General features: G+C 34.7%; 1 protein-coding gene and 1 long non-coding RNA gene across 15 annotated transcripts in view; one reads left to right on the plus strand and one right to left on the minus strand.

Annotated features, from left to right (window-relative positions):
• The window catches only part of LOC102899289, a 43754-nt gene extending 18416 nt beyond the window's left edge, over nt 1–25338 (minus strand). Inside the window, exons 1-3 of one of the 2 annotated variants that reach the window (XR_442286.5) lie at nt 25271–25289; nt 17668–17730; nt 10430–10499 (exon numbers count right to left, since the gene is read on the minus strand). This is a non-coding gene — a long non-coding RNA (uncharacterized LOC102899289). Of the gene's footprint in view, nt 1–9579; nt 10500–17667; nt 17731–25270 lie in introns of those variants that run through there. The other variant, XR_006592113.1, reaches the window with a different exon arrangement.
• The window catches only part of KCNT2 (potassium sodium-activated channel subfamily T member 2), a 363444-nt gene that overhangs the window by 115936 nt on the left and 220544 nt on the right, over nt 1–26964 (plus strand). For 7 of the 13 annotated variants that reach the window (XM_019822157.3, XM_019822162.3, XM_019822163.3 and 4 more), the window contains exons 5-8: nt 1650–1709; nt 11537–11611; nt 13125–13226; nt 17055–17149. In XM_019822157.3, coding sequence (XP_019677716.1) covers nt 1650–1709; nt 11537–11611; nt 13125–13226; nt 17055–17149 — 332 coding nt within the window. Of the gene's footprint in view, nt 1–1649; nt 1710–4138; nt 4258–11536; nt 11612–13124; nt 13227–17054; nt 17150–26964 lie in introns of those variants that run through there. The other 6 variants (XM_019822158.3, XM_019822164.3, XM_019822160.3 and 3 more) reach the window with 3 other exon arrangements.

The following is a 26964-nucleotide window of genomic DNA, read 5'->3' on the forward strand; positions in this document are numbered from 1 at the left end:
ACTCTAAAACTCACTGTTTATAAACAACCTTTAAAATATGTTAAAATCAAATGTTCGCTTTGTCTTTTAGTCATGAGGATTGTTAATTCTGTACATTTTAAAGTTTAAAGTTTAGGATGAATTATTTTAATTATGTATGCATTGTGATCATAACTATGAAATCACATTTTTACTGTGTCTAGATATTTCATACTTTTTTGAAGTCAAGTTGCATTTCATGGTTTTTTTACACTGATTTGCATTGCAGTGTCATTAATTACAAATACCCTTTCAAATATTTAAGTGTTTACTAAAAATGCAGTCTATTAATCTCTAGCTTGATTCCTATATTATCCTTCAGTGAGAAGCACATTTAAAGTAAGTGAATATTTTTGAGAGTAGTCGTATATGGCCTTGAAATACATTTTGATCTATTCAGATTGCTTTTATCTAATAGTGATATTTTACAATAATGATAATGCTCATTTTCAAATAGGATTTTGAGTAGTCATGCCACAAATGTTGTAGGGATCTTCTAACACTACATATAGGAAAAAGCATGGATGATGACGATTTAAAGGACTAGTAGGGAAAATCTATGAGATGTGCATGTAACGTCAGAGCAGTGCCTGGCTACCATATGTACTTCTGAACATAATTTACTTATATTGCCATTCATTCACATGCTTTTTTGTTGTTCTTTTGTTTTGATATTCACTTAAATCAAAGTTTTCATTCCAACAGGAGTTAAAATTTAAAACTCCAGGGTATCTGCCTTTCTTATGTAGATTGTCTGAAATCTCAAAAGTGTATAAACAAACATATTTGTTCTCTGAGTCATTTCTTGTTTATGCTTGCGTATTTTCTTCTATTCATGTAGCCCAAAGTGCTGAGAGTATTTAATACAAAATCATTTGGATATCTTTTACAGTTACTTTTCCTGTTGTGCAATCATAGCTTTTTGGTAGTTCAGCAGTGGAAACTGTACACAGAACAGCGAATGTAGATAAAGATGGAAACTTGTCTAGGAGGGTGTAGGATATGTTCTTCCAGCTGTGAAAGGAGAATTGGTTAGAAAGTTCATTTAAATAAAATCTGAAAGTACCTTGAAGTGTTCACATGGGACTATTTTGTTTAGTGTTCAAGGATGCTGCTCTTTCATTTGGTGGGTGATAGGATAGAATGTAGCAGTCAACTCAAAGCTTACATTCTTTTTATTTTCTGAAAGGAATATTTTTGGTAGATGTCCTAGAGGTGGTATAAGTCTTGGTGGGAGAGGGTGGTGGTTGTGGCGGGGCAGTTGTGTGTGATTGTGCATATTAAGAACATACACAAAAGAACTATTCTTTACAGATCATGCAAGCTCCAGCTAGCCTGACTCTTCTAATTCCACATTTATGTTTGAGATAAACAATAAGTATTTATTCAGGAGTATTAGAAACTATAACATTAAGCTTGTAGTGCTGGGAATAGTTTGCAACCTCTCACGTGTCTATGGAAGTTAAAGTGCCACATAATACCTCCTTACATCTATATCTGGATATTCTACAAATATGTGTATACAGATACATATGCATATATGCAAATATTTGTAAGGTAAGTACTACAATCATAAATATATATATTTAATTCTATTGCATTTTCTCATTAAAGTACTTTTTTTTTTCCAGGTTTCAGTGGCATTGATAAGTCTATTTGAAACAATACTACTTGGTTATCTCAGTTATAAGGTAAGTTATTTTAATTAGAAGTTTTCTTTTGATAGAACACATTACTAGCATTTACCCAGTATTCCTTTATTTATAATTTGTACCCTGGGGATAAAGCAAGTTCTGCTTAAGCCTCTTTAATTATTTTGGGCCTCTGTAGTATGTGATAAGAATCTGTAGTTATATAGTAATGTTTTCCTTGGTGGCTTGAAAATATTTCACTAATTCCTGTGGGCTAATTACCTATTATATACATGCTCATATGAGGCAAGCAAATGGAATGGGTTGGCTTTTAATTGTTCCTAATCTCTTTTCCTCATCTGTATAAAAAATATTGAGGGAGCAAAAACATGTCTTTAGGAATTATTTTAATGATTTCTCTTCATTTTTGGTGAAGGTTTGTTTGGCTGAAACAATTTAACAAATACTTATTTGGTGAAGAGCTCTATACTGTGCATTGTTCTTCTCTCATTGAGTTTCCATCTAGAAAGGGGGATATATAGGAGAAAATTGTACAGACAATAATAATACAAAACAGAATACGAGGTACTTTCAGTGAGGTGCAAATAAAGTCCTATGGGGATAGAGAGATGGCATATCATAGGATGAAAAGAAAATACTTGACTGATTTAAGCAGAGTCCTTGAATCAGTGATTTCAATAAGGAAAGATGAAAAGGCAAGACACTAAGGATTTATAGAATTAGCAAAGGCATAAAAGAAGTAATGTGCATATAAAATTGGAAGAAGAATAAATAAGTTTGGGCAGAATTTTGGGACATTTGGGAAAATATTGGTTGGGAAAATTTGGCACAATATTGTGAGGGCCTTGTATAGCAACATATAATGGGAATTTGATGGAGGATGTTGAGCATGAGAGTTCTTTAATTGTAATTAAGTTTTAGGAGTATTAGTTTGGAACATCTGTGCAGCACAGTTCAGAGAGACATCGCACTAAGGCCATGTGCTCAATTAAGACACGATTGCAGAAAGGAAGACTGGGAGTGAGGTTTTAGCTGGGTGAAAGAAATAGACAGAGGTGACATAAGATGAAATATAAAGGTAGAAACTAAAGAAATCATCATCTGTTTGATTGAAAAAGTGGAGGAAAAGATAAAGTCACATATCGCTTTAACATATTGTAAACTCAAATGGCTGGGAACATGGCAGTAAAACTAAGAAAAATTACATCAAGAAAAAAATCAGATTGGGGTCAAGATAGATGGAATAATGACAATCGTTTTGGAAATGATGAATTTGAGGTGATCACGGACAAATAGGTAGTCATTCTCAACTAAAAATGAGAATCTGGAACATAGAGATTTAAGATGTGGAAGTCATTTTCACAGAGATAGTGGAAGAAGCATATGAGTTTATTAAGCATGGGATAATAATGAGGGAGAAGCTAAGGCTCATTTGATGGAGATGCTTACATTGTGGTTGCTGGAAGAAGAACAGAATAATCAGGGAAGACGGAGACATAGACAAGAAAGGCAGAAAGACTTCAGAATGGCTGTCATACTCATCACTAACCTTCAGTTCACATTTTCTGCATGTACTGTATCATCAAGTGTACTACTAAAGGTTATGTTTTGGGGGAACTCTTATATCAACTGCTTTCTCACTTTTTAAGACATAGGATTTTAAAGATAACATTTGTTAGACTACTTTTAATCCTAAATTAAGAGCAAGATACCTTTACAAACTCACCTTTTCCTGTGGCTTTATTAAAAAATATTATCCTTAACTCCATCTGAAGAAAATAATGCTGATATCTGATGAGGTGAGATTGGTGAATTAGAAAGTATAGAAAAAAAAAGAATGTGGGCTTTCCAAAAAATATAGATGGGTTGATTTAGTATTTGTGAGAAAAAATTGGGTGTTAGAAATTCTAAGGAAGAAAAGTGTTCTCTGAAAGCATTGGAATTACAAGTTTAGTAAGAAGTTTGAGAAAAGGTCATTGGATTTACAGTTTAGAAAATCATTTGCTATTCACCTGTAGGAAAAAATTTCAGGGTTGTACAATTGAGAGTAAAAAGCATTAAATGAAGAATGTTGATTGGGGTAGGAGCTCCCTAGAAGTGGTCAAATGAGGCAGAAAAGATTGCCAGTGGCGGAAAAAATCTGTATCATTTAGAGAAAGTAGGTAGAGGGGACCAGAAAAAAATGATAGACAAAGCAAGTTTTATGCAAAGTAAGAATAAGCTGGATTAGGAACCTGAGGTCTATTGATTCACTTTGGATACATTCCATTCTTTTCTGAGAGCACAGAAGATGGAAAATGATGCACGAAAGAATATTTTGAAGCTAGAGAAGGGAACCTGAGAGACCTTACATGTAGGTAGTCGCTCATCCTTGAATAACCTAATTACTCACTCAATGATGAATTGTTTAGACTAAGATGTTGAGGAAGATCTTTTAATGGCTTATAAATATATCTTTTTGTCAAAATAGGTGCTCTAGAAACATATACTGATTGAAAAATCTGGATTTTGTATACCTAGAAGAGCAAAATACAAATCAAGTGAATTAATATCCAAGATTGTATCTCCGAAGTTACTTATTATTCAAGTACGTGATGAAAGTCAAATGTAATATACAAAAAATGACATGCTGAAAAATTAGGCACATGGGTGTTTTTGGTAAATGTATTAAACCTCTTCCACTGGTTCTAGAGTGTGTACAGATATATAACTGGCTAAAATATTAATCTACATTTGTGAATGTATTTTCTCTAAATTCTAGCCAAAAGGTAATATGAAATTAACTTTGGTGCTTAATGAAACTCTTAGCCCTAATCTAAAAAGTCATTTAAAAAACACAAACAGATTCAAGATAATTTTCCATTATAATCATATGATGTTGACATTTGTAATTAATTAATTCCTGCCATTTATAAAATGAGAGCAAAGCATTATGAGACCTAGTGGCATTATAAGAACTAGATGATATATAATATTTCCCTTCTGACCTTCATAAACACTAATGGCTTAGATGGTGGAGAGGTAGATGGTAGTTGAGTTTTGTGTGTTTCAAAGAAGCAAAGGATAAAAAGGAGTTACGTGATATTGGAAGGACAGGTTTCTATTAACTACCTCCTTTTTCCTCTCATAAATTCAGTCAAACTCATGGACTCTTTTTACCCCACCAACAGGCTGTTGGATAAAATATGTGAAATGAGTAAATTAACTGTTTGGTAACTATAATTGGTAACTGTTTATGGCCTATAAGGCAAATTTGGATAGCAGAATCTCAATTGAGTTCCTCCTCTCAAATTAGATTTTTAATAAAAATAATAGACAGGTGGACAGAAATAGATGTTGCCTTAGAAGTGTACATATTCCCAATATTGTTCTGGGATACGTTACATTCTCAAATATCTATTAATGGCAAATCAATATTTATTTTTCTAAAATTTCTTTACTTCTATATATGCAGATAATGTGAATATTTATAGATAATATACATGTGCACATATAGTATTTAAAAATAAACTTAATATAGTATTCTGTAAGCACTTTATAATTCTTGAAATTAAGCATTCTAAAATAAACACGACTTAATCCTTAACAATTAAAACAGTTTAAAGTATTATGGCGACTGCAGTTTTTTATTTTTTTTTTGTGTTTTTTTTTTTAACATTTATTTATTTTTGAGACAGAGAGAGACAGAGCATGAACGGATGAACGGGGGAGGGTCAGAGAGAGGGAGGCACAGAATCTGAAACAGGCTCCAGGCTCTGAGCTGTCAGCACAGAGCCCGATGCGGGGCTCGAACTCACAGACCGCGAGATCATGACCTGAGCTGAAGTGGGCCGCTTAACCGACTGAGCCACCCAGGTGCCCCAAGACTGCAGTTTTTTAAAAACAAAGTGTATGTTGAGGTTAGTGGATAATTTTAAAAGTCCCTGACATCACCTTATTTTGTCCTCTATCCTACAGAAGTGCAGGTCTGTGCTTAAACATCATTCCATTCATGTTTATAGCTACTTGGCAGAACAGCCCCAGGATCTCCCAGCAGTAAAGTTCTTATTCTTCTGTTACCATAAATACCCTCTATGTCTTTATCAACTGCCTTCAAAATAGAACTCTATTTATACATACACATTCATTAAATCATAAGGAAACGAAAACAAACTCCAGCATAATTTCCAAAATTCTGCAAACAAGAATCCAACATACCTAGAAGGCTTATATTAAATCTGCAGTTCTTTTTTCTATAATCACTTGATGAAGAACAATGGTTTGAGATTGTCACACCATGATGAGCTCCCTTTTGGTCAGGAACAAAGGGTTGGACAAAGGAAAGGACTTTTAGATGCTGATGATTCTGCTTACAATACCATGGAAATGGTAAATCTAAATATTCAGTTTACATTTAGAAATACAAAATAAGGTTACCATAGGATTACTACACTATTTTAATTTCATCGAAGGAAGATAAGTTAACAGCCTTTTTAGTTATGTATTTTAAATATAGGTATTGTTAATATTGAAGAAGAAAGTGTTTTTAAAAAGTCTCTTGGTATATGCTGGGCTAACGATTTAATTACCATACATCTTATAATTTTTTAAGTGCTTTTTGGAGGTACTTAGAAATAGTTACAAACTTCCATTTTCCTTTATGATAAAAATAAAAACCTGATGAATTTTAGAAAATTACCTATTTTCCTCCATTTTTATTAAGGAAAATGATGTCCATACCAAATAATGTAGAATGGTTGGATTAATGTTTATTTATATTTTACTGAATTCTTTCAATAAAAGGAACACAGTTTTACACACTTAGAACAGATAAAGAAAGCTACCTAAGAAATTGTTTTTTGGAGAGTGCCTGGGTGGCTCAGTTGGTTAAGTGGCAGACTTTGGCATAGGTCATGATTTCACGGTTTGTGGGTTCAAGCCCTGCATTGGGCCCTGTGCTGACAGCTCAGAGCTTGGAGCCTACTTTGGATTCTGTCTCTCCCTTTCTCTCTGTCTCTCTCTTGCTCACAGTCTCTCTCTATCTCTCAAAAAATGAATAAAAATGTTAAAAAATTCTAAAAAAATTTAAAAAAAAGAATTTTTTTTTTTTTTAAGAAGTTACCTTTTGAGGGCGGGTTTGCCTGGCTGGCTCAGTTGGTAGAGTGTACAACTTTTAATCTCAGTGTCGTGAGTTTAAGCCTCACATTGACCATGGAGCCTAATTTAAAAAATAAAAATAAAAATAAAATAAAATAAATTATTCTTTGGAAGAAGACATGCCTATTACCTCCTTTGTGAAAATAAGATTAGGGGCGCCTGGGTGGCTCAGTCGGTTAAGCATCCGACTTTGGCTCAGGTCATGATCTCGCGGCCCGTGAGTTCGAGCCCCGCGTCGGGCTTTGTGCTGACAGCTCAGAGCCTGGAGCCTGTTTCAGACTCTGTGTCTCCCTCTCTCTCTGACCCTCCCCCGTTCATGCTGTCTCTCCCTGTCTCAAAAATAAATAAAACGTTAAAAAAAAAAAGAAAATAAGATTAAATGAAATAAGTATTTAACATAATTTTGAAGGACATTTTGGATTTTATTTTATGCTTCTCTACATAATGTCATTCTATAGATACATTTTTTCACAATAATTGTTTTTATTATGTGGATTTTTATAACCATAGTTAGGTTCCCTAACACTCAGTGTAACTTGGGAATACTTTCTATATTTTTTTTTCATTAGCTAATTTTAGGGGAGATATTTATTCATGTATCTCTCAGTTCAGAAGAAAACCTGAGATCTTAGAATTAAACCTAGTGAATACAATAAAAAGACATGCATTAATTTTAGCAATGAGTATATTGCCTCACTGCATAATTTTAGATCATGAAAATTAGCCCTTGGAGGGAAGATTATTCATTTTCAGGGGATTGGCACATTAGGTGTGCCTTTAGAAAAATAATCTAGGTAATGTGGTAGGTGAATCGGAATGGGGCAAGAATGAAGGGAAGGAGACCAGCTAGGAGCCTCAACCAGATCAAAGAGGGGGAATGAGTTAGAATAAGAACTAAGCAAACTCAGTATCTATTTATGAATCAGGAGATCTTATTGACCAATTACACTTAGGTAGATTGGGGGAAGGAAGACGTTAATAGTTTCTCCAGGATTTTTGGTTTGTGTTACTGGGGAACAGTCAGGGCAAAAATCATAAATTTTACTTCTAGACATTTTACACACAAGGTACCATTGAGGCTTCTGTATGAAGCAGTGGCTTAAATAGTGGAAATGAAACAGAATCTCAGAGATACAATATTGATCTGGGCTAGATATACAGCTTTGGAAGTCATTGGTTTATCATTGAAAACAAGTTGACTTTGAAACAGACGAAACTACCTGAGATAGGTTTGTAGCCAAGTACTCTTAAAATACTTTCCTGCAGAAATTTTCCGTTGGAACTCTGTGGTTACAAGTTAAACAACTAATGTATAACTATATTCAGGTAGGCTTCAAATAATAAAATCCTTTCAAGCATTTCCATTTGGATCCAATAGAAAGAAATATAAATATTAAGTTGAAAATATAACACAGGGGCACCTGGGAGGCTCAGTCAATTAAGTGTCTGACTATAGTTCAGGTCATGATCTCATGGTTTGTGAGTTTGAGCCCACGTTGGGCTCTCTGCTGCCAGCGCAAAACCCACTTTGGATCCTCTGTCCCCCCCTCTCTCTGTCCCCACCCCATCCTCTAGCGTGCACACTCTCTGTGCTAGCTCTCTCTCTTTCCCTCTCTCTCAAAAGTAAATACACATTAAAAAAATAACACAATATGCCAAGAGGGGGAAGAACATTTATAAAATATTTGGGAGTATAATTTATTCATTAACATGAGCCCTAACAGGCATAGAAACAAATAGTTGTATAAAATGTTACAAACTCTTGTCAGGAGAGTAGTGGTAAAGGCATGGAGAGTAGGGCATTCCAAGCAGAGGGAGAAGTATGAGCAAAGTTATAAACTATGTAATATCCTACCATGTTCAGAGAATTGTATAAAGTTCAGTGTGGATGAATCTGTGGTTGAATTCAAGATGGAAATAGGAGTATAGTAGGTTCGAACCAGACCAGTAATCAGAGTTAAGTTCCAGATTATGACTTTCATATAACATAAGGAGTAGTTTGGTTGTAACTATGTTGGCAATGACATTTTAGAATGAATACTTTGCCTTTAATATAGAAGATAAATCGGAAATTAAGTCAGATACCAGTTATGAGAGTTTTTTTAATTGAGAAAAAAAATCATAAAATAAAATTGAAGTATTACAAATGGAAATGAAGCAAACCATCAGAGATAGAAAAGATTTTTGCTGGGGCACCTGGGTGGCTCAGTCGGTTAAGCATCTGACTTCGGCTCAGGTCATGATCTCGTGGTTCCTGAGTTTGAGCCCCACATTGATCTCTGTGCTGTTGGTGCAGTCCTCTGTTTCCCTCTCTCTCTGCCCCTCCCCCCACTCATGCGTGAGCATGCTCTCTGTCTCTCTCTTTCTCAGAAATAAATGAACATTTAAAGAAAAAATGACTTTTTACAAGAAAAAGGTTTTTTATTTACTATGAACCAAGTTTTTCCAAAAGAGTGTCTCACAGCTATGAGAACTGATATAATCCTGCTGTGCCTTAATAGACATAGCTTTTCATATCACCAGTGGTAACTATTTTCAGATTCTTTCTTTTGTTGATTACATCATTCCCTTTCCCTGTGAACAATCATTAACACCAAAGAGAGGTGTACAATCAGTAGTAAAAATACACCAAGGACAGAATAAGCCAAATGTTTAGCATTCTGGAAACTGAGCCGTGTAAAAGGCTGATGAATGAAATGGTGATATTAACCTGCACACACACACACACACACACACACACACACACACACACACAATCATGACATAATTAAGATCAGTTATAACTGGTTTATTAAATATGTCTGACTTATTGCAAGTAAGAAAGGCCTCTAGTTTTCCTATACTTTTTGAAATCCTCACATCCTCCTGATCCATGCTGATCAGATGATATCTCAGACAGATCTCAGAGCTTTTCCAGTCTCTTCAATCACAAGGCAGATTCGTTTTATTATTTAAGAAGTTATGGCCAATATATATAAACATTAAAATTCTCATCCATGTTAAGTCTTTATCTAGTCCTTGGCTCAGACCTGTGTGGGACAGGGAATCGCTGTGGAGGCCGTCTGCTGTTTTCACTTCCTCTCTTATTTGAGGCTGCTGATTGTGGTCCCACCAGGGCTGAGGAGGCACAGGGAGTGGGGTGAAGTCAGCTTCTGGGATGCAGGTGCCTGACTGACACAAGGGTAGTCTGATGTTGGGTTGTCCTGCATGGCAGATACAAGTAGGGCTTTTGTGGTCTTCCTCAGGCCTTTGGCTGAAGGCCTTGGAGGCCTCAGTGCCTCTGGCTGGACTAAACTCCTCAGGTCGCCATCTGTTGAGGTCTTGCTTCCCACTCAAGTATAGTCTTCCTGAGTATAAACTCCTTTAAAATGGCCATACGTTTTATTCTTTAGAGCCTATATCTCGTTCCCAGAAAACAAGTACCTTTGTTTTAGAATTGGCAAAATTGTGACTTGCTCTCATTTCAGCCCTCTTTCTTGTTGCACTGTTTTCTCTTCATGTTTCGATGTTTTAGGCGTTAGCCAAGTGCAGTTTCTATGTGTGAGTCAAGCTCTTTAAGTGGCTCTCTTGAGCCTTTCTCACTTAGCTTGAAGTAATGAGAGAAGCTCCAAAGCACCACTTACCTCTCTGTATGGAGGGCCTCTCATTGCTCCCATTTCTTCCACCTGCTCCCTCTACCACTTTTTATGTAGCCTGCAGATGGTAATGAACGAAATACAGGAAAACTTAGTACCTAATATTTGAGTACATGGACAATAGCCAACCTAGAACCTTGCTTTGTGATGTAGAAGTATCTTGTATCACTTTAATGTTTTAAGCCTTTGGGACTTCAAGGATAATTAAGAAAGACTCCCCATCTTGAAGCCAGTGTTATAAAATAATTGAAAATTACAGAAACCCAGATTTCCAATTGCGTTTTAATATGGAGATCCCTTTATAGAAGAATAAGCTGCTTTAGGGCATTCAGAGTTGTTTTTCATCGGACACCATTTAAGAAAGAGCCAGTGATTAACCTGTTTATATCAGAGTCAGCTTTATGGGTGTTTAATATGTGCATTTGCAGAGTGTTAAAGATTTAGAAGGACCTGCTCTTATTTTAATATTCTTATGTCACCTTCTGGAAATTGTTAATAGATTGTTAATAAGAGATCCTGAATTTTCATTGTGCACTAGGCCCCACAAATTATGTTGCCAATTTTTATTAATATCGTTGTACTATGTGTGTCGGGAGATTAGAATCTAGATGATTGAAAAAGCCCTTCTTTTTACATTTTATCGATATAAAACCATTGTTAATACCAATAAACATTAACAAGTGTATGTGTTTATAAACTATTTAATATGCTTTACAGTTTGTGAATATAATTCACATAGTAAAAACATTAAGATTGAATCACTTTTTACTGATTCTGTAGGTTCTTTGATATTTGTTTTATTTTTACTAGTAACCTTTCCTCCATGAAATAGTGTATGATCAAAATGTGTTGTGTACAGTATTCAAGAATTACTATAAATGTTTGCTTTATTTCTTAAACTTACCACAAAATTGAGAGAGTACAATTACACTTAGAAAAATACTCTTTAAAAGTTATTGCTATATCTTTATAAAATGATTTGGTATTCTGTTAATGTAAGCATCCTTGCTAGAGAAATTCTGAGTGCTGTCTTTTTCCCCCTTTAATGGGATTCAGTATAATTGACTTTCATTTTTATTTATTCTTTCTTGGAAGGGAAACATCTGGGAACAGATTTTACGAATACCCTTCATCTTGGAAATAATTAATGCAGTTCCCTTCATTATCTCAGTAAGTCCTAAAAGCATCTTTAAAATAAATAATTTTGTTATTGGACTTAAGTCTTTAAATCTAAATACTAATATATAATATATTAGTTCCAATAAATGATTTTGGGCTTTGGTTAGAATCATGGTATTAAAAATAAGTAGTAAAATCAGTTGAATAACTGGATTGTGAAATTAAATGAAAACTAATGAGATTTAGTGCAATAGCAAAATAAAACACTTTTTAGACATATATGCTCTAGATGTGCCATTTAAACAGGTGTGGGTATTATCTAGACAGAGCAGAAATTAATCATGCCACTTCTTGTGTGTATTATGGACTTAAAAAAAAAGAAACTAACAAAAAGCAGAATGAGACCTGTAAATATAGAGAACTGATGCTTGCTGGCAGAGGTGGGGGGGTGGTCTGGGCAAATTGCTTGAAGGGGAGTGGGATACAGGCTTCCAATTATGGAATAAATAAATCATGGGAATAAAAAGCACAGTATAAGAAATGCAATCAATGATACTGCAGTAGTGATACAACAGGACAGATGATAGCTATACATAATGGTGAACATAGCTTAATGTATAAACTAGTCAAATCACTAAGTTGTACACCTGAAAGTCATGTAACATTGTGGGTCAACTATACTCAGATTAAAAAAAAGATATCAAGCATTTATAAAAGTTTCTCATACTGAGAATGTATTTATTTATAGCTTAAACACAATTATTTTACTATGTTCACTTCTCTTGTTAATAAGAAAGTTGCCAATAGCCAGACAGCTAGCAATTTTCGCTTCTTTACCAAAATACAGTGGAGTACCAATTCTATGAAGATCCTGCTCAGTTGCAGCCCCATAAACACATAACCAGCACTTTCCCATTGCAAAATTAGGTTTCAATCTCCATTTCATAGAGTTATGATAATGTCTGTTGGGAATATGCTTTGCAACACTTTATTTGAGTTTTATTTGGAAAATTATGAAAGTAAGAAAATATTATCTAAAGCAGTTGCTTACTTCTGATAATTATTTTACTTTTAGTGATTTATCTACAGGAACAACTGGAACGAGATTAAATGACAGGCTACCTAACTATAATCCAATTGAATATGGTTCCCAATGTCAGTTAAAATGTTTGAATCTGAAGAGAGTAAGTGGTAATGTTAAGCAAAAGGAAACCTTCTCTTCTTACTCCTACTTTCCCCCTCAAGTTGTAGGGAAGAGAGAGGTGATGTCTGTTGTAAACTGTCACACTGAAAGATTTAATGGTAGAATTACCATAGTTGTAGCTGATATTCAGTGGGAGCTTACTATTTCCTTTCTGCTTCTACAATAGTTCCCAAAGAAATTTTCCGTAAGAAAGACTTAGATGATAAATGCAAAGATCATATCTCCTCCTCACATTTCATTAATGAGTTTAAAGTATTTGTCACATTTAAAAAAATTGTATGTCCTTTAATCACTTTTTTCCTGTTTTACATTTATTTTCAATTTGCTGGCTATGATTTTTGCTTTGAGATAAAAGTTTAGCTCTGGTTTGTTTTTCAGATCTTCTGGCCCTCCTTAAGGAATCTGTTTGTCCCAGTCTTTCTAAACTGTTGGCTTGCCAAACATGCCTTGGAAAATATGATTGTAAGTATGACAGGGAAGTGCAAATACAAAACTATTTTCAACCCTCCATTATTTCTTAAATCCTTTTGATGCTCAGACTAAACAGAGAGAGAAGATGATTTGAAGTCTTAGTCTTGTACTTCCACACTCTTCCTCCCTATAATAGAAACTCATACTGTTGTGATTTATTCAGGTATAACTAAATTTCTAAATGTCTTATTTTTAAACTTCTTTTAAATTAATTTAGTATTTTAGTAATAGTTTAATTTAAATGTTTATGAAAATGAAAAAGTTTTGGTAAAATACTTTCAAATAATGAAAGTGATATGTTGTATTAACATTAAAGCTAATAGACCCTAAGTTTGTTTGTATCCTAATTCAGGATGACAACTTTTTAAATGCCCATATTGCCAAGTCACTGCCTTTGTAAGGCCCTTTGAACTGGTAAACAAAAATCATTCAGATTTTCTAAATATCACCAAATCAAAGCTACCTGCTATTTGGACAACAAATTAACCAATCTTGTGAAGAGGAATAACCTTCCTAGGCAATCTGTTGATATATAATGGGAGTCCTTGTTTTAAGGATTTAGGAGGTGATGTCAAACTGCTCTTTTTTTTAATGTTTATTTATTTTTTGAGAGAGAGAGAGAGAGAGGATGAGCAGGGGAGGGGCAGAGAGAGAAGGAGAGAGAGAATCCCAAGCAGGCTCCGCCCTATAGCACAGAGCCTGATGGGGGGCTCAATCTCATGAACCATGAGATCATAATCTGAGCAGAAATCAAGAGTCAGAAGCTTAACTGTCTGAGTCACCCAGGAGCCCCAGATGTCAGACTGTTCTTATCTGTAGGTTTTCTCACATTCCATAAAAATATGTGAGATTTTGTGAGGTTCTGTATCGAAGCTGGAAACCCTTCACTTAAAGTCATCCTTTTAGATTTTGTTAGGTTGGGTTGTGAGTGGGATATTAGGAGGGAGAAAGAGAAGGAGAAGTAAGAGATTCAGAACTCAAGAGTTGTGCCACGGTTGGATTTTGCTGAAGGCTGACCCTGTGCGGAGGGACTGATTTATAACTATGAGCAAAATGTGTTTATTATAGGCTTCAATATAAGTTAGCCGTGAGACATTTTCTCTTTAGTCATCAATTCTATAAATGCTAATATGAGTCTACTATGTGCCAAGCACTCTGATATGATAGCTAATGATTTAACTTTCTTCATCTTCAAAACAGAACAAAAGTACTTACATTACGGGCTTGCAATGAGAATTACATAAAATCACATATACGTATAAACATATATGTGTGTGTGTATATATGTATAAAATATTGTATCTGGCACAAACACAGTCAGGGCTCAAGCAAGCCCTGAGCCAGGGCTCAACAAGCAGACTTGTTTTATTTTAAATGTTTTTTTAAAAAGAAATGAACATGAAATTTTAGCCAAAGGAATATTTGGAATAACATTTAAGTATTCTCAACCAAATGAATGTTTCCAAACATTGAGTAACAACTGGAGTCTCATGAAAATACATGAGCAAACAGTAGGGGAATGTGGCCTGTGAAGTGGTTTGAATAAACATTGCACTGTCTTATCTGTCCCCCCCCCCAAAAAAAAACCCAAAAAACATTTTTTCACTAAATATATTTTGCCCAAATTGTTAATGAAAAAAATACACCATGAAAAAATAAATCTCATTTTACTAATTTGTGTTATTAGTTGGTGGAAAAAAAATAACCTAACCACGGGAGGAATCATTAGTCAATCATTGAGAGCAAAAGTAGTGCTTTGTAATATTAAGTTAGGATTCATTTTCCACTGTATTTCTATATTTTGCTTCTCCTTTCACTGATTGCTAAATTTTTAGTTTTTCTGCTCATTAACCCTCTGTCAAAAAGAAAGTAAGGAGGGGCGCCTGGGTGGCGCAGTCGGTTAAGCGTCCGACTTCAGCCAGGTCACGATCTCGCAGTCCAGGAGTTCGAGCCCCGCGTCAGGCTCTGGGCTGATGGCTCAGAGCCTGGAGCCTGCTTCCGATTCTGTGTCTCCCTCTCTCTCTGCCCCTCCCCCGTTCATGCTCTGTCTCTCTCTGTCCAAAAAAAAAAAAAAAGTAAGGAATGAGAGGTAAAATTGTAACCAACTTATTTTTTTTGTTTTCATAACAGTTTTGGTTAAATATGTGGTAGAAGAAGGTAAAGTAATGTTTTGTTGAGATTTTATATTGGTGATTTGATTTATTTCAAGAAATACCGACTTTAAGATGGTTAAAAGTTTATTATAAAATTTTTGAGATGAACAGAAAACTATAAAGTAAATTATGAAAACCTATAAATCTATCAGACTTTATATCCTCCTAATATTTTCTATGAAAAACATGCATACCTATCATATATGAAATTATATGTTCAATTTTATAATTTGAATTAAAAAAATTTTAATGTTTATTTTTGAGACAGAGACAGAGCATGAGCAGGGCAGGGACAGAGAGAGAAGGAGACACAGAATCCAAAGCAGGCTCAGCTCCTGAGCTGTTAGCATAGAGCCTGATGAAGGGCTCTAACTCACGAACTGTGAGATCATGACCAGAGCTGAAGTTGGATGCTTAACTGACTGAGTCACCCAGGCGCCCCTTGAATTTTGTTTTTATAGTGCCCAATTTCCTACATCACTAAATACTTTTTTCAAATCATTAAAAAAACTTTTTTAATGTTTATTAAGTTTTGAGAGATAGAGAGAGCATGAGGGTGGGAGGGGCAGCGAGAGAAGGAGACACAGAATCTGAAGTAGGCTCCAGGCTAATGAGCTATTAGTACAGAGCCCAATGCGTAGCTTGTACTCACAAATGGTGAGATCATGACCTGAGCCGAAGTTGGACACTTTGGTTGGACACCAACTGAGCCACCCAGGCACCCCCTTTTTAAATCGTTTTTAATGGCTGCATCTAAATCTGTTATATAGTTTTGATCAGTTAATCATTTTGTATTGCATATTTTAGTTACTTTAATAGTAATGAACATTTGTTATTTCATATAAGTATTATAATTTTGTAATAAAGGTGAACATACGTAAATATTGATTTTTATCTCTGATTATTTTCATGTGGTCAATTTTTAGAAATTATGTGATTGAATAAGTACTCACTAAATTAATGAATGAATGAATGTATGAAATAAAAAGGACAGGGCTGTGACCTATGTTACTAAATCACCTTCAAGACATTTTATAACAAAGTACATAGGCAATATCATATGTGAGTGCTCATATTTTGTATCTTAAACAACACTGGGTATATATTCTTTAATGTCTTTCAAATGGAAAGATTAAAAAGCATATCTTGAATTCAACTTTAAATTAATGAAGTTAAACTTAAAAAATTTTGTTCATTGGCTATTTAGCCTTTGATTTTTATGATAGATTGCCTGGCATATTTCATGCCATTTTTTGTGATTCAGAGAATGAGATGTGATTGTAGCTTGACCTACTTACTGCTTTCCCCTAAATTGAATATATTGTTTTCTGATCTTTTAAAGTTAGAATTTTCCATAAGAGATCGTGCTTATCATGGAGGGCTGTGAGAGTCAGTGCAACATCTCTGTAGATGTTGGTAAGGCAAGTAACTGAAATTTGGTGCTTTGGTGGTCCCCCATAGTATTATGTTTGTCATATGAATGCTAAGGTAAGTTACATTTAGACCTAGGCAAAAATGAAGATATGTTGCTATATCCATTTAAAGTATATGTATCAAGTGTGCACAAGATAGCTAAAATATAATACATAGTAATAAATGTAGTGAAACTCATGGATATTTAGTATTTTCAAAATTAAAATATGCTTTTTTTTTGGTTTTATTTTAGAATGATCTGCACAGAGCCATACAGCGTACTCAGTCTGCAATGTTTAATCAAGTTTTGATTTTAATATCTACATTACTATGCCTTATCTTCACTTGGTAAGATTATACATATCATTTTTATTGTTTCATTTAATTAATAGTTTTTAAATGTTATGTATCATTTGAAATGAGTTGGCTAAAATAGATATTCTCTACAAATGTAAAGGATCACCTACAGAATTAAAAGTGAAATCTCTCCTTCAGTCTTACAGAAAAACCAAGAAAGCACATCTATCATTTGGTATTGATATTTACTGCAACTTTGACATTTTCCCAAATGCTGTAAACAACCAAATCACAAGAATTTGCACTGCATGCCATAGTTGTCAAACAAGAAATTTTCTTTCAAACTGCTGACTTGGAGGTGCCCTTATCTTTTTTACAATCTTCAAAGCAGAAACACTGTTGAGAAAACTGTCATTACCCATCACTGTCTCTGCCTGTGCCTTCTCTCCGTGATGTTTCAGTACGCAGTCAGGCAGAAAGCAAGGGCAGATGTCCTGCCAGTGCAATGTAAGACCTGGTTCTTTGCTTTGTTGTAGAAAACAGGTATTTCTTTTTCTGGAAAGTCTCACCTTGATGATTATAAAGTAATCCAGTGGGAAATGGTGCTCTGCACATATGGACTCATGTAGATCCTTAAGTGGAGGGAAAAAATGTGAAAATCAAAAAATGAGGTAGAATAATATATCAGTTACAGGAGTCTTAAATATTATGTGCAATGGTGCTCTGTCCTGGATTTGACCTACTCAGAAAGAGAAAAAGCTAATTAGGAAGTACAAAATAAGAAGAATGCCTTCATGTGCTAGTACAACTGAATCAGATATAAATAGAGCTATAGGTGTACGTGTGTAAACATAGATTGAGATATATAGGCATAGTAATACTTTGTGTCAGTAGTTTGCAGTGCCTATCTCTATTAACTGGATTTAAAATGTTTTATTGCATACTTTATATCTTAAAAAATAAATATATTTTAAGATACTTAATGTCTGTAGATACAAACTATCTCTCTAAACTTGACACAAAGCTATCTTATCATTTAAACCTTTTTTACTGTTCACAAATTGTTTTTATTGTTCACCTCGTAAACACCTACCTGCATAAATATGAAATATTAAGAGTAATGATTTCCCTCTAAAGTCACTAAAAATTCTTAATTTTAAGATAATGACATCATATAAATAGTTTAAGAGGGTTTTTTTGTTTTGTTTTACCTAAGGAAAAATAGTACAAATTAGATTTTTTTTTACTTATGTACATGTTAATATTTCAAATGCTGAAAAATTGAAGAAGGTAAAGTGATTTAAAAAATATTAGGGTCTGTTAAAGTAAAGTTAGTAAAGAAGCAATTGAAATATTAATGCTAAAAAAGGATAAATCATTTTTATATGGTAACGGTTAGTTCAGTACCTTTGTTTTGGAAGCATCCTTATCACAGTGAATCATGCATAGTGGGCTCTCTATTTGCTCTTACTTTCTGCCTATATGTCTATTTCTTGAGTAGTTTTTATTTTCAAAAGAAGCACCTAGCCACTTTCTCACACCAAGGAATGCAGCACTGCTAGATAGAGGGTTTTCATGATGTATATGAATTTGCTGTTATGCAGTTTATTTCTCATTTAAGTCATTTGTTTCACTTTTTATTTTTTTTGAAGTTAGAGTTGCTTTTGTTGGTGTTGATCTTGTGTACTATTGTTTTTAATCACACGTACATTATCAATGTGCAGTGTCATTGTTTTTAATCACTTGTATGTTCATACATTTATATTAACATGTTTCTAAATTATAAAATCTAGAATGAGGAAACTGAAGTTTGATTTCTTTGTGTGTCCTCCTCTAGCCGTACAAGCAAAATGTCATCATAAATCATGACCATCATAGTAAGGTAGAATAAACCTTGTACGAATTCACCATCAAAAGTGCAGTTATGTACAAGAAAAAATATAAACAATGTTATATTGGTTATAACACACAAGCTGTTGTAACAAAGTTACACCACACACACACTATAAAATATGAATATACACAAATAGAAATGTTTAAGTAGTCTGTCCAGATGCCTGGGTGGCTCATTTGGTTCAGCATCTGGCTCTTGATTTTGGCTCAGGTTGTGATCTGACAGTTGTGAGATCAAGCCCCGAGTCTATGTGGAGCCTGTTTAAGATTCTGTCTCTCTGTCTCTCTGTGTCTCTCTCTTTCCCTCTTTCTCTCTCTCTCTCTTTCTCTCTCTCTCTCTCTCCCTCCCTCCCTCCCTCCCTCCCTCCCTCCATCTCTCCCTCCCTCCCACCGAAAAGAAAGAAAAAAAGAAAGAAATGTTTAAGTAGTCTTTCTAAGAAGGTTACATTAGCTTAATACTGCTAGAGACTAAATTTTCTTGTAACTTGTTTTCTACCATTCCCAAAACGTGGTTTCCATTTCATGGCTCAAGATGACTACTCTAGTCTTGCCTATATTCTAACTCCAGCCTGTAGGAAGGAGGAAGAGAAGGAACAACTTGGAAATTGCATGCATAGTTTAGGCAAGAATTTGGTCATATATTCATACACAGGTAAAAGAAAGTCTCCAAAAATCTGGTCATGGTGGGAAACAGTATACCAGCTGAATATTGTGCTATCATGGAAAAGCAAAACTGGATACTGTAGAACAATAAGCCATCTCTGGCCCTGATAAGTCATACAAGTCCATATGTGCATCCTTTGTTTAAAACTCTGCTATGTTAGTTTGGAGCCCATGGGCAATTTACTTAATTTACCCAGCCTTTTATGCCACATTATTTATTTATTTATTTAAAAAAATTTTTTAATGTTTATTTATTTTTGACAGAGAGAGACAGAGCATGAGCGGGGGAGGGGCAGAGAGAGAGGGAGACACAGAATCTGAAGCAGGCTCCAGGCTCTGAGCTGTCAGCACAGAGCCCTATGCGGGGCTCCAACTCACAGACCATGAGATCATGACCTGAGCCGAAGTTGGACGCCCAACCGACTGAGCCACCCAGGGGCCCCTTTATATGCCACATTATTAAATGAGGGTGATATTAATCACCCTGCAAGATTTTTGTTGTGCTTTTTTTAAATGAGGACAAATTAGGTATGTCATACAATGTCTATCCGAGGATGTGGCATTTGGTGTGAACACTCCAAAATTTCATTTTTTTTTCTACTTCAAATGTCCTCTTTATATACGATGATTGAATTTTGTGAGTGCACAAAAACTAATTTGCTCTAAAATGTATAAGCATTGTAATGTATTAATAATAATATAAGACTTAACATGATGCCTAAAATATATATTTATTAGGAAATATGAGAGAATATTTTCCTCCATTATAATGTATTCAGACTTTCTGTACTTTCTACATATTTCTAATATCTGTTTCCTCTAGTTAGCTTCACTAAATTAAAAGTAATGGTAGCATCTCCCTCTTTCAGGGTACATTTAATACTTTATACTTTACAAATACGAGTGTGTGTGTGTGTATACGCACACATATATATTATCTATGTATATAATGTTTTTTTTTTTTACATTTTGGTGAGATTAGTCTTAATCAGTTGCTGTTACATTATGTCATAGAGCAAGACTGTCAGTGTTTTTCCAAAATCACAATTTTTAATACATAAATTTAAGTCCCTAAAGATTCAACAGCTAATAGTTGGTGAACTGGCTGTGTTGTTCATGAATCTCACAATCTTTAAAATTACCTGTTTGGGGAAGCTGCTATATAGTTTTAAAAATGTATCTTCTCTTCATCATTATTAACATTACAAAGAACTATCATTAAGCATCTGTCTACAAGAGACACATGCCAAACTGAAATAAAATTAAGCAGCTGACCCACTGTCTGTAGGGAATGTGCTCAGAATTGTTTTTCCTGTCATTGTAATGGAATTGGACTAATCTTTCCCCACGTCTGCTGTGTACCCCTCTTGATCAATAACGCACACTTCCAAGACAGCTGGGGATTGTGATTCAGCCCGTGTCTCTGTAACAAAGCAGAGGAAACTGGTACATCGGGAATTAAGCGCATGACTTTAGCTTAATTATCAACATAATCTAACCAATGACAAGAACTCTAATTTATAATGCATTTGGCATTTCTAATTTTACACTAGTAGATTTATTTTGCACCTACTTTGTTTCAAACTTCAATTTTTTATTTGAATATGTATGTTTGGATATTTTTATATTCTTTCATAGAGCTGTAGCATACAGAGCTGTGTTATGTTAATGGATGTTTCATGTTTTGGTCCAATGAAAACAATTCAGTATACACCCTCAGTCTTACTTCAGGAGAAAATAGATCCATTTATTGTTTAAAAATGTGACCTAGTTAAAATTATTAACATGCTTACTTAAGTCAGTGCTGAATATTCTATATAAGTGACGAGTGAATCGCTGAATTCTACCTGAAACCAATTTGACCATATATGTTAACTGACTAGAATTTAAAATAAAAAAGTATTTGTGATTTTCTTGTGAATCTTTGATTAATACTTATTTTAATGCTCGATGCTGAAGTTCTTGAATTCTGTTTACTGATTTAACTCTTAAGGTAAATAGCCGCGTGGGAAGTGCACAGTCAGAAAATAAGTACTGAAGTTTGGAGAAAGTATTAAACCATGTTCTAGTGGTGTTATCACCACTGTGATATTTGGTTACTAGTTTTGTTTGGTCAGATTTGTTTTGCTTCATTACAAGTGAATGACAGAAAGTGCATTTGTCAGAGGATCTGACTAACAGCCCCCAGGTTTGTATTACACTAGAACATATAGAAACCTTTTTGTCCCAACTAAATTTTGCCTAAGTGGGCAGCCAGATGTTAGGCAATTAGGATTTAGACCATCATTGAGTTATGAGGGTAATGTATAGTTATTTTCAGGCATACAAGAACTTAGAAAGTTTGCTACCTACATATTATTGAGGAAGTACTACAGAAATAAGACAAAAAAGGATAAAGGAAAAGGAAAAAAATATAGCTTATGAGAATCTGTGGAATATGAAGTTGCACCGCCTTGGATGTTTCTCTGGGAAACCCTATTTTCACACTGAGTTTTATCAGAAGTGCAGTTGAAGGCTTACCCAGGCAGAGGCAGAGACACTAGTTTTAATTTTTATGGCATAGGTACCTGGCCAAGGGTGGTTTTCAATTAGAAGGTGGGGTGAAGGAGTGACTGAAAACCAAAGTAGCCATGCCACAGTAATTCTCATGTTACAGATAAGAAACAGAGGCACAGAAAGGTCAAATAAAATGATGAACCTTAGATTATCTTAGGTCCACAAGTAGTAAGAAGCAGAGCTTAGATCTAGACCTAGGCAAATTTGTGCCAGAGCCCACATACTTAACCACTGTAGTATTATTTCTTTGATATTCTAGAAGTCACAAATAAAAAAATAACCTAAAAAAAATCAAAGAGAATTATGTTAATTTTCCCATTTCTATTATTGTGAGTTTTTAAATCACTGTTTGAAGTAGCATTATACTTTAGTAAGACATTAAGATGACGAACTCTTGGGGCGCCTGGGTGGTTCAGTTGGTTGAGCATCTGATTTCGGGCCAGGTGTTTTGATTTTGCAGTCCGTGAGTTTGAGCCCAGTGTCGGGCTCTGTGGTGACAGCTCAGAGCCTGGAGCCTACTTTGGATTCTGTGTTTCCTTCTCTCTGCACCCCTCCCCCTGCCCCCATGCTCTGTCTCTCTCTCTCTCTCTCTCAAAAATAAATAAACATAAAAAATTTAGAAAAAGATGACAAACTCTTAATTTCTAGATATTTTTGATTAAGGACAGAAGAATATTTTAGCTATTGCTGTCTCTTTTGTGTGAATAATTAGTTGCCTCAAATTCAACAAGTTTCTAATCTTTTTTTTTCTTTTTTAACTTTAGCAAACATAAGTACAATACATTTAGATAAAGTTACAACATATACATGACTATAATCTGTTTAAATTACTTTCATTTATCTGTTCATCCATCTCCCTTTCTGTATTTCTATGTATCTGTAGAGATGGGAATATATTCAAGTGATTATATATGGATATAAGAATTATGCATCATGTTTTCAACTGTCTTCCATATACTTTCTGCTATGGTGTCAGTCTTCATAATGAACATGTATCCTTTTTTAAAACAAACAAAACTGTAGCAAAAATGAAGGAATCTAAAAAGTGACAACAAAATTTAGCACAAATGCCAAATGCAAAGATCACATTCAATATGATTTATGTGATTGATTTCCTTCCTTTAGTGAAGTGATTCTCATATTAAGTTTTTTAAATATCCAGATTCCCCGTCTTTTTCTCCTACTTCTTCTTTGAGTCTCAAGTGTTAAATTGAAGCCCTGCCTTGAACTTTTCCCGAAGGCTGTCTGAATAATGGGAGATGCCTAAACTTTGTGCTTCTCAGAGTTGGAAAAAAATGTTAAATGTTGAATGCTTCTTTAATTATCAGTGTTTCTTGGTAGATTTTCATGATATATAAGAACAGGGTCAGTTTCCCTTTCTTACCATTTTATGCCCAGCGTCTCTGTGGTTGGAAACTACAAGATGCTTAACAGACGTTTGCAGTAGATAGACAGTAACATTCAGGGGCCAAAATTCCAAAACAGTATCTTATCAATTGGAGGTACTTAAATATATTGTAAGGTAAGTATGCTGAAACCATATATTTGGAGAGGTTCCTTTAAATACCTTCTTTTCACAGTTAACTTTGCTATGAGGTCATGGAAGGAATTAAAATCTAACAAGTGTAATCTATGAAGATATTCTAGGAATGTTTTATTTCTGCCAAGGAGATATAACTGGGTAGTAAAATGTCTACAAATTTAATTAAAAAGAAATACTCTTTGAAATAATTTTTATAAATTGCATATACACACCTCATAAATAAGAATTTCAGATAAATCAGACTTTGGCTGTTAATTTTGTCTCCATATAATTTCTGAATTTACGTCTTGAGAATTTTTCTTCCTTCAACTTTAAAATTTGTGAGAGCAAAATAATTTAATAAAATTACTGAAAACACCACCTCCTATATTGAGCTCAGAAACAAATTGATTAAATACTAGAGAGCATTGCGGTACATGCGCCATCATGCCGGGTTTTTTCCCCGCATCATCTTTCAGGATTTTTGTTTCCTCTTTTATTTCTTTCTTTGGGTTTTTTTGGTTCAGTCGCACTTTTGCTTCTCCCATCTGATCTAAATCCTGATCTTCTCCCAAAAAGTGTTCATCATTCATTTATTTTGAAACAAAGAATATGCAATTGTGGGCATTAGGGTATAGGGTGAGGTATGGTCACTTTTCATGAATTACTAAATTGTAGTATATGTTGACCTCAGATTAATGGTTTATGGAGTGATTCGGTAATCTTATTTTTGCATAGATACAAGGACAATGCCCAGGAGCATAAGAACTTTCTTGAAACAATAGAAAAACTAGATTTATTGTTACCTTAAAAACAACATTTCTCCCTAGAAAATGTAAAAATCCGTACAGCTCAGATATCTTAAATTCCATGGGAATATTAGGTTTTTGGCTGATACCCTGCAGGAAATGAAAATGATTATTTGGAACAATTTAATTGGTATTCATTCAATAAATACCAAAGTGCAAGTCGTGGGCTGATTTGAATGCTAATGTCTGAACTACAAGCATGAAATCAAAGTGTTAGATGCTTTTAGCACAGAATGCCATTGCTAATTAAATTTTTCCAGTAACTGTGCACAGCAATAGGATTCATAGGGAGTGCACAGATATTTAAGGTTATTTATTTCTGCCACGTGACTTTTTTTTCTCTGAAAATATTTTATTGTACAAATTGACATTTACCAGGTGGTGACAAAGTTAACAGTCTCAGTATTTCCTTTCATTCAACTTAATGTTTTCCTTATAAAACTTGCCGAAGCTTGAAAGCTTGTATAGTAAGTAGTCCCTTGCTAATACACAGGAGATACACTCCAAGATCCCAGTGGATTCCTAGAACTGTGGGAAGTACTGAACCCTATACATATATATATATATTTTTTCCTACATACACATGCTTATGATCAAGCTTAATTTATAAATTAGGCATAGTGAAGATTAACAATAACTAATAATGAAAAGAATAATTATAACAATATATTGTAGTAGAAGTTATGTGAATGTGGTCTGTCTCAAAATATCTGATTGTACTCTACTCACCCTTCTTCTTGTGGTGATGTGGGATGATAAAATGTCTATGTGATGAAATGAAGTAGGGCGAGTGGCATAGGCATTGTGATGTAACATTAGGCTGTTGTTGACCTGACGTTATGACAGGATCATGTGCCCCCACTGTAGGTAGCTGAAACCCCAGAAAGCAAAACCATAGATAAGAGGGGACTGTTACATAACCAAATGTATAGTTAACATTTCAAAAGGCAAATTTTAAATAAAGTTTTAAAAAATGTTTATTTATTTTTTGAGGAAGGGAGGGAGGGCGGAGAGAGAAAAAGAGCAGGGGAGGGGCAGAGAGAGAGGGAGAGAGAATCTCAAGCAGGCTCCACTCAGCAGAGCCTGATGCAGGGATCAAACTCACAAACCATCTAACTCACGAACCCTGAGATCAATGACCTGAGCTGAAACCAAGTGTCTGTCACTCAACTAACCCAAGCCACCCAGGTGCCCCTTCAAAGACAAATTTTGAAGAGCACTAATTACAAGTGATTAGTAATTAAGTTCCCTTTTTTATTATATATAGGGTCTAATTAAGTAAGCAAACCAAGTATGATTTTTCAGTCATTTTTAATAGGATAACATGAGAATCTGTATTTTAAATCCTAATTAAATGTTCAGATTTTCTTTTAGAATTGCATAACACTGAAATTATTTTGTATGGATCTGTGTCAAAGATAACACTTTAGAATGTTTTGTGGGAAGCAGCCCTCCAGTAAACTCTTAAATCCAGCATTCTTTATGAAACGTTTAGAAAAATAAACTTTTTTTTCTAAAAAAAAACTCCCCCAAACCCATAAGCTAACATTGAAGCTTTTAAATTAACTGTATTTAATTCATTTACATTCTTTTAATATTTGACATGAATTCTTATCTAGTATAATTTGTCAGTGCCTATCATATTTTTCTAGTTTTGAATATTGCCTTTTTTATGAAGAAGACATTCATTAACAAAATTATATACGATGCTGCAATAAGGTAGGTGTGACCCAGTTGCAGGTTGGTACTGAGAAAAGATAGTGAGTCTCCTACTACATCTGTTTAGCTCTTACCATATCTGCATTGGGAGCTTGGTCATGAACAACTCCATAAACCATCCAAGTCTCCAGGGTCACATCTTACTTGAATGCTTATCTGTGCTAAGAGCCGAGGTCCATGGTCATTGCTGTGAATGGTGCACTTCAAGGCCATGAATTACCTGGAGCTCTCAAGCAATCAGTGAGTGCATTGTCCTCTGGGTCAGGACAAGCTGTATATGGAGTCATGTTACCTGCAGGCTCCTTAAGAATGATGTGTGAGTGGGGCGCCTGGGTGGCGCAGTCGGTTAAGCGTCCGACTTCAACCAGGTCACGATCTCGCGGTCTGTGAGTTCGAGCCCCGCGTCAGGCTCTGAGCTGATGGCTCAGAGGCTGGAGCCTGTTTCCGATTCTGTGTCTCCCTCTCTCTCTGCCCCTCCCCCATTCATGCTCTGTCTCTCTCTGTCCCAAAAATAAATAAACGTTGAAAAAAAAAAGTTTAAAAAAAAATAAAATAAAAAAAAAAAGAATGATGTGTGAGCAACCTTGACAAAAAGGCAATAGCTTTATAATCAATTAAAAAGATTCTCCAGTCTGGTTCAACTTGTGCTTAAACTTTTTCATTTACCATGCGCATACACGGTGGTTCATCACACAGGTATCCTA

The sequence above is a fragment of the Felis catus genome, chromosome F1 (genome assembly GCF_018350175.1).
Source record: "Felis catus isolate Fca126 chromosome F1, F.catus_Fca126_mat1.0, whole genome shotgun sequence".
NCBI classification, from domain to species: domain Eukaryota; kingdom Metazoa; phylum Chordata; class Mammalia; order Carnivora; family Felidae; genus Felis; species Felis catus.